General features: G+C 34.8%; 2 protein-coding genes across 2 annotated transcripts; both read left to right on the plus strand.

Annotated features, from left to right (window-relative positions):
* Positions 1 to 843: 843 nt before the first annotated feature.
* Positions 844 to 1782, plus strand: LOC138396975 (olfactory receptor 6C2-like). Its single transcript, XM_069490806.1, has one exon. It carries the CDS (start codon positions 844 to 846, stop codon positions 1780 to 1782), a length of 939 nt encoding a protein of 312 aa, XP_069346907.1.
* A 5147-nt stretch (positions 1783 to 6929) lies between these two features.
* LOC138397071 (olfactory receptor 6C2-like) lies at positions 6930 to 7868 on the plus strand. Its single transcript, XM_069490941.1, has one exon. The coding sequence runs from the start codon at positions 6930 to 6932 to the stop codon at positions 7866 to 7868; it is 939 nt and encodes a 312-aa protein (XP_069347042.1).
* The last annotated feature ends 5354 nt before the right edge of the window (positions 7869 to 13222 follow it).

Here is a 13222-nt window from a genome sequence, read left to right on the forward strand (position 1 = left end):
TGTTTCTCAAACTTTGATGTGTTTCAGAAATGACCTGCAGAGATAAAGAACCCAGAGGCTAAGGCTCATAAAAGCAGAATAGAGACTGAGCTTTTGAATTTTTACCATGTTCCTAAATGGTCCACTCATTGTATTAGTATGTCAAAACATTGTGCTCTACTTCAGAAAGAACAACAGGAGAAATTAGGTTCATCTTAGAAACTTAGAGATTGTCAATGGATAAGAATAGAAAGTAGGTGTTTATAAAAATATCCTCTCTTTCTTTATTAACATAAAAATCTCTTCAGATATGTCAGTGCCATGTTTTCCCCAGCTCTATTGCAAAAGCACACAGAGTATCTGTGTAGTCAGCCAAAATGTTCAGCTTCTGTACTTTCATATAATAAAGACCCAGCACCCAGCATGAAACTAGTGGTGACACTTGTGATTATTGAAGAATTATTAGAAGCACAAGATATCAGACTACCTATGAAATCACGTATATCAATGATCTCTTCTACCTGTAAGGTTAAAATTGAATTGAACAAGTATACCTGTATGCATCAATTGAAAAAGAAACTTGAGAAAATTGAAAGAGCTATAAAAATAAGAACTTTAGTAAGGTAAAAACAATTTTGAAAAAACTTTCCCTCAATCAACCATGTAACACTCATCAGTTAGAGCTAAGGATAGCCATGTAGTAAACATGATTAATTGTTAATTTCAAAAAGAAAATCTATTTGAATTGCATTAATTGAATTTTCTTGCTAGTGTTTACTGTTCACATAATTTTCAATACCACTGTTTTTAAAATTTTTTAATCTCAATTTTATAAACTGATTGGGCTGAAGTCGGGAGTCTGAGATGAGAAACCATACAAGACTAACAACATTCATCCTCCTGGGATTGACTGATGACCCACAACTTCAAGTTTTAATATTTATATTTCTGCTTATCACTTACATGTTGAGTATAACTGGAAATCTGACAATTATCTCCCTCACCTTAATGAATTCTCAACTTAAATCTGCCATGTACTTTTTCCTTCAAAATTTCTCCCTCTTGGAGATCTCATTCACTACTGTCTGTATTCCCAGATTCCTTTACAGCATGTCTACTGGAGATAAGACCATTACTTATAATGCTTGTGCTAGTCAACTATTTTTTATCATACTTTTTGGAGCAACAGAATTTTTTCTCCTTGCCATCATGTCCTATGACCGCTATGTGGCCATCAGCAAACCCCTGCATTATGTAACCATCATGAGCAGCAGAGTCTGCAGAAGGTTTGTCCTCTGCTGTTGGGTAGGAGGCTTGTTAATCATAATCCCTCCACTTGGCCTAGGCTTAAATCTGGAGTTCTGTGATTCAAATGTCATTGATCATTTTCTCTGTGATGCATCTCCTATTCTCAAGATCTCTTGCTCAGACACATGGTTCATAGAGCAGATGGTTATAGCCTGTGCTGTGATGACTTTCATCATGACTCTTGTGTGTGTAGTTCTTTCCTATGTATATATCATCAAGACAATCCTAAAATTTCCCTCTGCTCAGCAAAGGAGAAAGGCTTTCTCCACCTGTTCTTCTCACATGATTGTTGTGTCCATCACCTATGGAAGCTGCATTTTCATTTACATTAAACCTTCAGCAAAAGAAGAAATGGACATTAATAAGGGTGTGTCGGTACTCAACACTTCCATGGCACCAATGCTAAGCCCGTTTATATACACCTTGAGGAACAAGCAAGTGAAGCGAGCATTCAATGACTCAATCAAAAGAATTGCATTTCTCTCAAAGAAATAGAAAAATATTGAAATTGTGGATTCAAATTATCAGGAAAGTTTGGTATAGTGATTAGCGTAAGACTATAACTGATCAACAAACTGTGTTTGATGTTTGATAAGTACAGAAATTGAAAGTAAACTTCCATATACAGTAAGAGAAATCTGACAGAGTTAATACTTGTTGAATCTAAAGTAAAAATTTTTAACTTGCATTTATGCCTTTTTTATTCCTTTTTTAAGTAATCTATCTTTATTGTATTTACAAAAGTATAAATATGCAATAAATTGAGGGAAAAAAATTGTCCCTTCATCACAGATAGTTTGAGAAACACTGCATCAATGAACCTTAAGTTTCTAAACTATTAAATATCCTTGCAGTCATCATTACATTCAGATTAACTGTCTTAAAACATTTTTGATCTTAAAGCTAACACAGATCCTGATAAGTTTATTCCCCCCTCCTTGCAAAATAATTGTGCTACAGAACTATCTCTCATTAAGAGATTGTCCAGGAGAACAAGTCAGATCACACCTCCAAACCAGTGTTTCCAGTTAAGTGACAAGTCAGCTGTGTATGTATGGGAGATGGGTAGATCACATACAGAGCCCGCATGACCTAATCACCCCTTAAAAGTGCAGCTTCTTAATTTTGTTACAGTAGCAATTAAATTTCAACATGAGTTTGGGAGAGGATGGAAATTACTGGAACACAGCTGATCATTTTGGAAGAAGGAATAAAAGGGCAGTGAAGGAAATGCCAGCTCTTAAATCTTCCCAGAAGTGACACAAATGACTTACACTGACATTTCTTCGTCAAACAACTGGGATAGGCAACTTTTTCAACCTTAAACAGTAAAAAGGACCTGCATTACCAAACCTGAGGGGATCTTTAAGCTAGAGCAAGGAGCAGAGCCGTGGATGGTAGAAGAACCCCTAAACCAAAGCCTCCCAGCAATCTTTTTCCCCAGATTCAGACCTGAGGACAGCTGGTCTCATGCATCAGATACGTACTTTATACAGTCTCCAAAGAAGCTCTTAGAGATGTCCAGAAAGTGGACCTGATTAAGACCAGGCAGGAAAATCAAGGCAGACATCTGTGGCAAGTTGTGATCACAAAGGGCAACACATCAACAAAGGAGAGAGTTGAATCAGGAAAAAAATTAAATTTGAGCTCAAACCATATTTCAAAACTGATTATAAAAGAATGGTAACTATTCAGGAATAAGGCCTGAGGACCTTAATGTATGTCAGAGCATGCTTCTTCCTGGTGAGGCTGACGAGATAAAGTCTGGAGAGAAGCCTGATGACATACTGTAATCAGGAAACCCCTCAGCCATTGTGAGCATCGTAGCCAGCATCAAAAGATTCAAACCGGGCAGCAGGCTTTTGAATATAGTGGACAAGGGAAAGCTTTCAACAAGCAGGAGACATTCTGTATACATAAGAGAATTCATATGGGAGAGACCCGTGTAAACATAATAAATATGACAAAGCCTGTGATAAATCAGCTCTCATTGCCCAAGAGATGACACAGGTGAGAAAAATCATATAAATGTAACAAATGGGGGAAAACCGCTTGTGAGGTATCAATACTCTGGAGTCTTCATAGAGCTTATTTGGAAAGAAACATCATGAATGTCATCAAAGCAAGACTAATTTCTGCAAAAACATAAACAGAACTTACTTCAGAGAGCTCAGGAGAGAAACCTTTTGAATGTAATTCTATTTGATAAAACTTCCTATAAAAAGTGAACCTCACTAAATACCAGAAAAACACATAGGAGAGAAACATATGAATATAGCAAAGGTAAGAAAATTTTTATTAGCAAATCAATCCTTATAATACATCAGAGAACACATACAAGGGAGAGGCCCCATGTATGTACTGAAAGTGAGAAATCCTTCTGTCATCAGGCACACCTAACTGTTCATCAGAGAATCCACAGAGGGAAAATACCCTATGAACATTATCAATGTGGGAAATAATTTTTGTGAAGGCAGTCCACACTGTACGTATGAGAACACACACAGGGGAGAAACTCTACGAGTGGAAAGAATACAGAAAACTTTTCTGTGGGAGGGCAGCCCTCGCTGTACATCAGAGAATTCACACAGGACAGAAACCCAATGAATGCAAAGAATGTAGAGACATCCTATGAATATGATGAATGTGGGAATCCTGCCTACCATAGGACAGCCCTCACTATACATCAGAGAATTCACACAAAAGAAAAACCCTATGAGTGGAATGAATGTGGGAAAAAACTTTTGCCAGAAGTCACACCTCTGCAGGCATCAGAGAATTCATATAGGGGAAAATCGTACATGGCTTCAAAACTCATTCTCTTTCATCTTAGAAACAGAGTTAGCCTGCATTTCTCAGCCTGCCTTCACTATGGGCAAGATGATGTTACTGAGTTCTGGCCAGTGGAATATGAACACAGTGATGATCATTGCTTCCAGGCTCAGCCTACAAAAAACAAACTTCCACTCAGTCCTTCCTGATTTCTTAGACCCCTGTGGTTGATGTGCATATGAGTCCCCGTAGCCCCCAGTGGTTTGAAAATTGCCAAAATATGTATACAGCCAACTTTACTAACAGTGAAAAACTGGAAAAAACAGAAATTTATATTATGCCATAAATTAAAGTGTGTTTAAATACATAAAAGTATATGCTTTTTATTGTGGTAAAATAGACATAATCTAAAATTTGCCATTTTTAAATGTACAGTTCGGTAGCATTAAGTACATTTACATTCTTGTGCAACCATAAAAGCCTTTGTTTTATATCCATTATAAGATACTGAAATAGGGAACCAGCAGGCTTTGCTCAATAAGGAGTCATAAGATTCAAACCAAGGTCTCTGATAAAACAAGAGACAACAGAGAAAGTGGCCTAAACCATCTAGAACACAGATGGCAATGAAAAACGACCTCAGGTTACCTTCACTGCTTTTTATACCCTCTTTATAATGTATCATTATAGTAAAAGAAACTCCCACCATCACCATGACAGTTTACAAATGCCATGGCAACTCCCAGAAGTTACCCTAGATGGTTTAAAATGAGAAGGAACTCTTGGTGCCAGGAACTACTCACCCCTCTCCCAGAAATCTTATAAATAATCCTCCTTCTGCTTAACATAAAACTAAATAGAAGGTATAAAATAAGACCCTCAAAATCACAAGGTGTTATTCTTTGTTGCTCTGAGAGATAACTGCTGCTCTGTCTATGGAGCAAGCTTTCCTTCTGTTTCTTTGTTACTTCAATAAACTTGCTTTTGCTTTACTCTGTTGGCTCACTCTTGAATTCTTTATTGCACGAAGCCAAGAACTCACTTGGCATTCAGGCCAGATCCCAGTTTTGGGGTCCACATTCCTGTATCAATATGGCTGAAAAATTGTATGCATTAATGAATAATATCTATGACATAGTTAGTTGGTGTATTTGGAGAAAGAAATATCTCAAAAACAAGGTCTGGAATGTAAGCGGTAGCCTTATGTAATTGTATAAATGCTTCCTTTTTTATCTGATTAAAATTATCTAGTGATGATAAATGATTCATTTAATATCATAAAAGATTTCATTTATATAATAAAGAATTAAAGTTTTCCAAATGACTTAGTGGATGTGCAAGTTTAAAAAAATGAGCTGTGTAATTTAAATGATATAGTTGTCTTTCTGACCTGTGTCAAATGCTGCTGTAACATCCTCCTAATTCCAAGGACACAGTCCCCAATGAAGTCTGCATTACTTGATTTTTTGCCAAACTTCATTACTCAGAAAATTAATTATTGGCTCTTGAATGTAGGTCACCAAGGACCATTTGTTTTTTCCACTCAGTGGCATTTTTGGCAAATTGTAAATAAAAGTCATGCTTGATATTATAAAAGCATTTCTCTCTGTCCTGATGATTTAAAATATTGTCTCTTCCATCAGTAGATAGGAATCCTAACATTATAATTTCAGTGATGGAGATAGTAAGAAAATATTTGGAATCTTATAATAGCACTAAGCCCATCATGAGGAAGGCTGTCCAATTTGTTGAAGGTGGAAATCATAGAGAGCTCTGCACATTCCCAGACATGCCAGTGAATATGAAGACATAAATACCTTTATAAAAATAATAATTTTAACATTGAGTTCTTAATATTGCTTTGTTTGAACAACCAACAGAAACTCTGATATACTAACAGAAGAGTAAGTATGATAAAGTTTGTCTCTTTCATTGTAATATTGTAGGTTATATTTTACTCTGGAAAATAAAATGGATTTAAGTGATAAGTTATTAATTTTTAATGTATTCAAGATATATTTATAAGGTACAATTTCTGGGAGGTTTTTATGCATGAGATAGATCAATAAATCTGCATTTAACTTAATATAAAAATTATCCATGGTAACTTTGGCTGTCCATTCAACCTCAAATTAAAAAATAAAGTATCTTTGTATACATGGATGTATATAAGCATATCTTTTCATCCCCCTAGTAAATGTAATAATATATTGATCAAAGTGATAACACCTCCTCATTACAGATTTTTGTATTCATTTTGAACATTTATATGAAAAATAAAATAAATAAAAAATAATTACACTTTAGTGCTATTCTATTTATTAACTTCTATTATGTAGTAGATTATAAAACCTTGGAGAAAAGCATATGTATCTTGAGAACTGACTAATGCTCAAAGTTTGAAGGACTAAGATTTCACAATGGTGTACACATCACCTGAGTAATTAGGGGAACATATGTAAGGAAGGTAGGAGAGCAGCAGCAAAATAAAAATACCTGTTTCACATCTCAATTTGATATAAATAGTTGATAGCTATTGAATGAGACCTTAATTATATGTTATATATTACTATTGTTTTACAAAAAGACTGAAAATATCAAGAAAAGATGGGAAATCAAGGATGAGATTCTGCTGTTTAGTTTGTAAATAGATACCTTGTTACCTATAAAATTAAACTTTTTCAGCAATCTACTTAGTCATATGGGCTAAACAGAAAATGAACATAAATGTAGAAAACAAAGAATGAAAGGGAAAAAGGGAGAGAATATCAAGAATAAAAGCTCAAATATGTTAAAATTTTAGGACAGTTAAAATAATCTCTAAAATATCTCTGAATATCACATATAGATCCAAGAGAAGACAGAAGTCAATGATGAAAAATGATACAGTAAAAACATTCATTCTTCTGGGACTCACAGATGACCCTCAGCTGCAGGTCCTAATTTTTATCTTTCTATTTCTCACCTACATGTTGAGTGTAACTGGAAACCTGACCATCATCACACTCACCTTTGTGGATTCTCACCTTAAAACACCCATGTACTTTTTCTTAAAAAATTTCTCCTTCTTAGAAATCTCATTCACATCTGCTTGTGTTCCTAGATACTTATATAACATAGCAACAGGTGACAAGGTCATTACCTATAATGACTGTGTCATCCAAGTGTTTTTTACTGACCTCTGTGGAGTAACAGAATTTTTTCTCCTAGCTGCTATGTCATATGACCGCTATGTGGCCATCTGCAAGCCCCTGCATTATGTGACCGTCATGAACAGCAGAGTTTGCAGGATTCTCATCATCTGTTGTTGGGTGGCTGGTTTATGCATAATAATCCCTCCACTTAGCCTGGGTTTAAATCTAAAATTCTGTGACTCTAACATGATTGATCATTTTGGTTGCGATGCATTTCCCCTGGTGAAAATCTCATGCTCAGACACATGGTTCATGGAACAGACGGTTATCATCTGTGCTGTGCTGACCCTGAATATGACTCTAACTTGTGTAGTTCTGTCATACGCTTACATCATCAAGACAATTTTTAGATTCCCTTCTGTCCAGCAAAGGAAAAAGGCCTTTTCCACATGTTCTTCCCACATGATTGTGGTTTCCATCACCTATGGCACGTGCATTTTCATCTACATGAATCCTACAGCAAAGGAAGAAGTGACCGTTAATAAAGTAGTTTCTTTGCTCATTTCTTCTATTTTGCCTACATTGAACCCATTTATTTATACCCTGAGAAACAATCAGGTAAAGAAAGCCTTCAAGAACACAATCAAAAGAATTGCATTGCTCTCAACTAAGTAAAAGAAAATCTTTTTTAAACATCTCACAAGAAAAAGATACATGGCCACAGACACTTTGTTTTTGAAGTTTATATCCATCCTTGTAAGTAATATATAATTGAATTACTTTGATGTTCTCAATACTTCTTTAAACTAGCTTCCACTGAGTCCTGCTCAAGCCATTTTTGTATCTTTACTTTTCAAACCAATGTCTGATAGTTTTCCATGTCATTAAGAAAACATCTAAATAGATTTCTCAAATTATCATTTTAAAATAAAATTAACTTTATAGTGTTAAATTTTAATATATTATAAAAGTCATTACTCAGGAAAATATAGGATAAGGTTCTTTGTAGCTCTTCTCCAATATATACAATAATATTCAAATATATGTAAAAGAATAATTTTATGTAAAAAATCTAAAATGGATGAGTTTATAATACATGTGGAAAGAGAATAATAGCACTTTCAATATTGAGAAAATAGAGAAAAAGTTGCTATTACAAACACACAGACATGTTGGATAAATTTTAAGAAATTTTTTATCTATAGCTGAAATCATTGAAATGTTATAAATAAAATGTGTCAAAAATAAAGATTCAATTAAAAGTCGAGCAATAATCTATAAAATGACTGGTGGATGCTCAGAAGATCACACACTGGGAATGGGAAGTCACATTATGAATCTCAGAGTCTTAGGTTTAGAGTCTCAGAATCAGTGTGGTGGAGCATAATATCGTAAAGTCAGAACTGTGAAATTGTTGCACACTCACTGAAAGCTTGAATTAGAAAATCATGCCCATTTCCACAGAAAGATTATAATTTTTTTCTGGAAAGCATTGTCTGCTACTTATGGAGCTATGAGTCAAGGGAAAAATAATCCCAAGTATACTTGATTGCCTGTGCCTACATAAGCATTTACAAAACAGATGAAGCTAAGTGCACATACAGGAATAACATTAATCCGGCAGATGGGAGGGGGGAGGAGGCAATGGGTGTATACACACATAATGAGTGCGATGCGCACAATCTGGGGGATGGACTAGCTTGAGGCTCTGACTCGGCGGGGGGGAGGGGCAAGGGCAATATGCGTAGCCTAAACTTTTGTACCCCCATAATATGCTGAAATATAAAAAAAAAAATGAAACATGTGCAGTCTAAATTCTCTCATAATATCTAAATTGTTAGATATAAAAATTGAAAAATCCACACAATATAATTGGTTGGAAATTAAGGTATTCACATCAAATTAACTAACTGCCATCTAGAAAGCAGTGAAATGCAGACATGTCATTGCAAATCATTTGAAGTTCTAAGAAAACTAGTCTGAAAGAATTCTATTTTAAATGTATTCATTATTTACAAAAATACGAACTAGACCAAAAGAGAGGAACTTCTGCTTATCCTAATAAATGCAAGAAATAAAAAATAAAAGTAAAATGGAAAATGTAACTTGCTAAAAGTAAAAAATGAAATCTATTAAATAACTTTAAGAAATTCAAGAGCTAGCTCTTTGAAAAGTCCAAAAGCATAGATACATCCCACTCCAATTGATGTAAATGAGTAAAACACAGAAATGTTCAATCTTTTTTTTTATTTCAGGAAATTAGGCAGTACAAACATTTTGGTTACATGTTATGACTTTGCCACATCCCAACCATGCTTTGAGACGTGCCCTTTCTCCCCCTACAATGCTCACTGCGTCCATCAGTTGTGAGTTTATCCACCCCCAAACCCCCTACCTCCAAAGAATATTACTACTGTGTGAGCACCTTAGTGTTGATCAGTTAGTGCCAGTTTGATGGAGAGTACATGTGGTGCCTATTCCTCCATTCTTGTGATACCAACTTGGAGACACCTCAAAGAGCTAAAAGTAGAACTACCATTTGATCCAGAAATAGCACTATTTGGCATCTACCCAAAGGAACAGAAGTCATTCTATAATAAAGACATCTGCATTCGAATGTTTATGGCAGCACACTTCACTATTGCAAGGATGTGGAAACAACCCAAGTGCCCGTCAATCCATGAGTGGATTAATAAAATATGGTATATGTATACAATAGAATATTACTCAATTATAGAAATGTTCAATATCTTATTGGAAGACCTTGGGCATGAAATAATAAAAGGAAACAAAATACTCAGGATAAATATGCAAAACAATACATAAAATTGTTGCATTTGAGTGATTATAAGTTCTTATTTTATTCATATTTTGCTTTTCTGAAGTGGAGATATGCCATGCAATGGGTAGCAGTTATCATTTTCAAATAGGCCAGGAACATATCTCTTATCTGTTACTTTATAATTCATACTACAATATAGAAAACTCCTAATTTTTTTTAAATTAGAAATACAATTAAAAATCAATATAGTGAGTCAGGTCATTAAATTCCTCCAATAGTGAATAATTCATTTATTTTTCCTAAATTATCATTATGAAGTCATGTAAATACACGTATTTGATATGGTTCAATGCATTGCAGTTATTATCCTTATTGATGCTCAAATTTGCCTATTTTTGACCAATGAGCCTTTTCAAGTTTGTTCAAAAGTCCTGTTGACACAAAACTAGTAGCCTTTAATACCTCCTTGATTCCTTTGTATGACAAAATGTTTCAGGCCCGATTGTACACTACTGTGCTAAGTATAATAGCATCTCAAAGAGGTCCAAGTCCTCTTCCTCTCTGGAGAATATATTGCTTTACATGGCAAAAAGGACTTTACAGATAAAATTAAGTTAACGATCTTGAAGAGAGGAGATTGTCTGAGATTATCAAGGTGGGGCAAATTTATTATAGTAGTTCTAATAAGAGAGAGTAAGGAGAGTAAGAAAAGGAGACGTGAAAATAGAAACAGAGATCATAGCAAAACAGTGCCACTAGCCAGAGAATGCCAGCAGCCTCTAGAAGCTGGAAAGGCAAGGCAATGGATTCTTTCCCTACTGCCTCCAGCAAAACACAGCCTTGCTGACCCATTTTAGATTTCTCACTTCTAGAACAATAAAAAAAAAATCAGTTTATGTTAATTTGTTACAGCAGCAACAAAAACTGATATGACATTTCCTGCCCCTAACCTAGAATAAGCCATTTGTCCAAAGAACCTGGTTTCTTGTAGTTGGAAATAGTATTTAGAAAATGTAATATGAACACTTGTTGCTTACTGCTATTGAATTCACCATTGTTTCTAGCCCTTTTCAGAGGACAAAACTAGGAAATATGATTTTTCTCTATAACACTTTAAAAAAATTAATGGATTACTTCTTAGAGCAGTTTTAGGTTTACATAAAAACTGGACAGAAATGACAGTGTTTCCATACACTTCCTGTCCCTCCTTCTAAAGCTTCTCTTGGTATTAACATTTGCATTGATGTGGTACATTTGTTAAAATGAATGAATCAATATTGGTTCACTATCATTGAGTCCATGGTTTATATTATGGTTTACTCTGCACTGTATAGTTCTATAGATATAACAAATGCATAATTTCATATATCTACAATTATAATATCATACATAATATATTCACAGCCATAAAAATTTCACTCTGATCCACCTACTCATCTTCCCTACCATCCTCCCAACTCCTGGCAGCCACTAATCTATCTATAGTCTCTATAGTATTACCTTTTCCAGAATGTCATACAGTTGGAATTATACAGTATGTAGCATTTTCAGAATGGCTTCCTTCGCTTAGCAATATGAATTTAATTTTCCTCCATGATTTCTCGTGGCTTTTCATTCCATTATATGAATGCATTACAGTTTGTTTATTCATTCACCTATGAAATGATATATTGATTGCTTCCATTTTTGGCAATTGTTAATAAATCTGTTATAAACATTCATGTGCAGGCTTTTGTGAGAACATAAATTTTAAACTCATTTTGGTAATTACCTAGGAGTTTGACTACAGGTCAGTAAGGTAAGACTATGTTTACATTTGTTAGAAAATGCAAAACTATCTTCCAAAGTGGCTGTATCATTTTATATTTCCACCAGTAATGAAAGTTTCTGCTACTCTACAAACCTTGCTGTTTCTTGATATTGTCAGTGTTTTGGATTTAGGCCATTTCATTGCATGTGTAATGGTATTTTATTATTGTTTTAATTTGCATTTTTCTAGTGACATATGATGTTGGGCATTGTTTCATATACCTGTTTACTAGAAGTGTAAATTTTATTAAAGTAACTTATGATTTCATAGTGATATTTTCAATTCAAACTACTGAATATATAGCCTTCTTAGCAGCACATAGGACATTCTCCAAGATTGATCGCATCTTAGGCCACAAGACAGTTCTAAACAAACTCAAAAAAATAGAAATCATACCATGTATCTTCTCAGAATATTGTGGAATAAAACTAGAAATCAATCATAGGAGAAACATTCAAACCTATAAAAAGTCATGGAAATTAAACAGCCTGCAGCTGAATGATTATTGGGTCAAGAATGAAATTGAGGTGGAAATCAAAATGTTCCTTGAACTGAATGACAAAGGGGAAATAAGTTATCAAAATCTATGGGACAAAGCAAAAGCATTCCTTAGGGGAAATTTCATGGCCTTAAATGCCTACATCGAAAAGACAGAAAGATCACAAATTAACAATCTTTTTTTTTTTTTTTTGAGACAGAGTCTCACTCTGTTGCCCAGGCTAGAGTGAGTGCCGTGGCGTCAGCCTAGCTCACAGCAACCTCAAACTCCTGAGCTCAAGCGATCCTCCTGTCTCAGCCTCCCGAGTAGCTGGGACTACAGGCATGCGCCACCATGCCCGGCTAATTTTTTCTATATATATTTTTAGCTGTCCATATAATTTCTTTCTATTTTTAGTAGAGATGGGGTCTCGCTCTTGCTCAGGCTGGTCTCGAACTCCTGAGCTCAAACGATCCGCCCACCTCGGCCTCCCAGAGTGCTAGGATTACAGGCATGAGCCACCACGCCCGGCCAACAAATTAACAATCTTATGACACTTCTCGAAGAACTAGAAAAGGAATAGCAAACCAAACCGAAAGCTAGCAGAAAAAAAAAATAGCAAAGGTCAGAGCAAAACTAAATGAAAAAGAAAATAAACAAAATATATATTATATGTATTTTATATATACAGAGAGAGAGAGAGAGAGTCAATGAAACAAAAAGTTGATTCTTTGAAAAGATAACCAAAATTGACAGACATCTTGCTAGCTTTACCAGGAAAGGAAGAAAAAGGACCCAAATAATATCAATCAGAAATGAAAAAGGAGACTTTACAACTGAGACCACAGAAATAAAAAATATCATTTGTAAATACTGTGAAAATCTCTACATATATAAACTCAAAAATATAGAGGAAGTGGACAAATTCCTGGAAACACACAACCTACCAAGAATCAATC

Source organism: Eulemur rufifrons, chromosome 16 (genome assembly GCF_041146395.1).
Source record: "Eulemur rufifrons isolate Redbay chromosome 16, OSU_ERuf_1, whole genome shotgun sequence".
In the NCBI taxonomy this organism is placed as follows: Eukaryota; Metazoa; Chordata; class Mammalia; order Primates; family Lemuridae; genus Eulemur; species Eulemur rufifrons.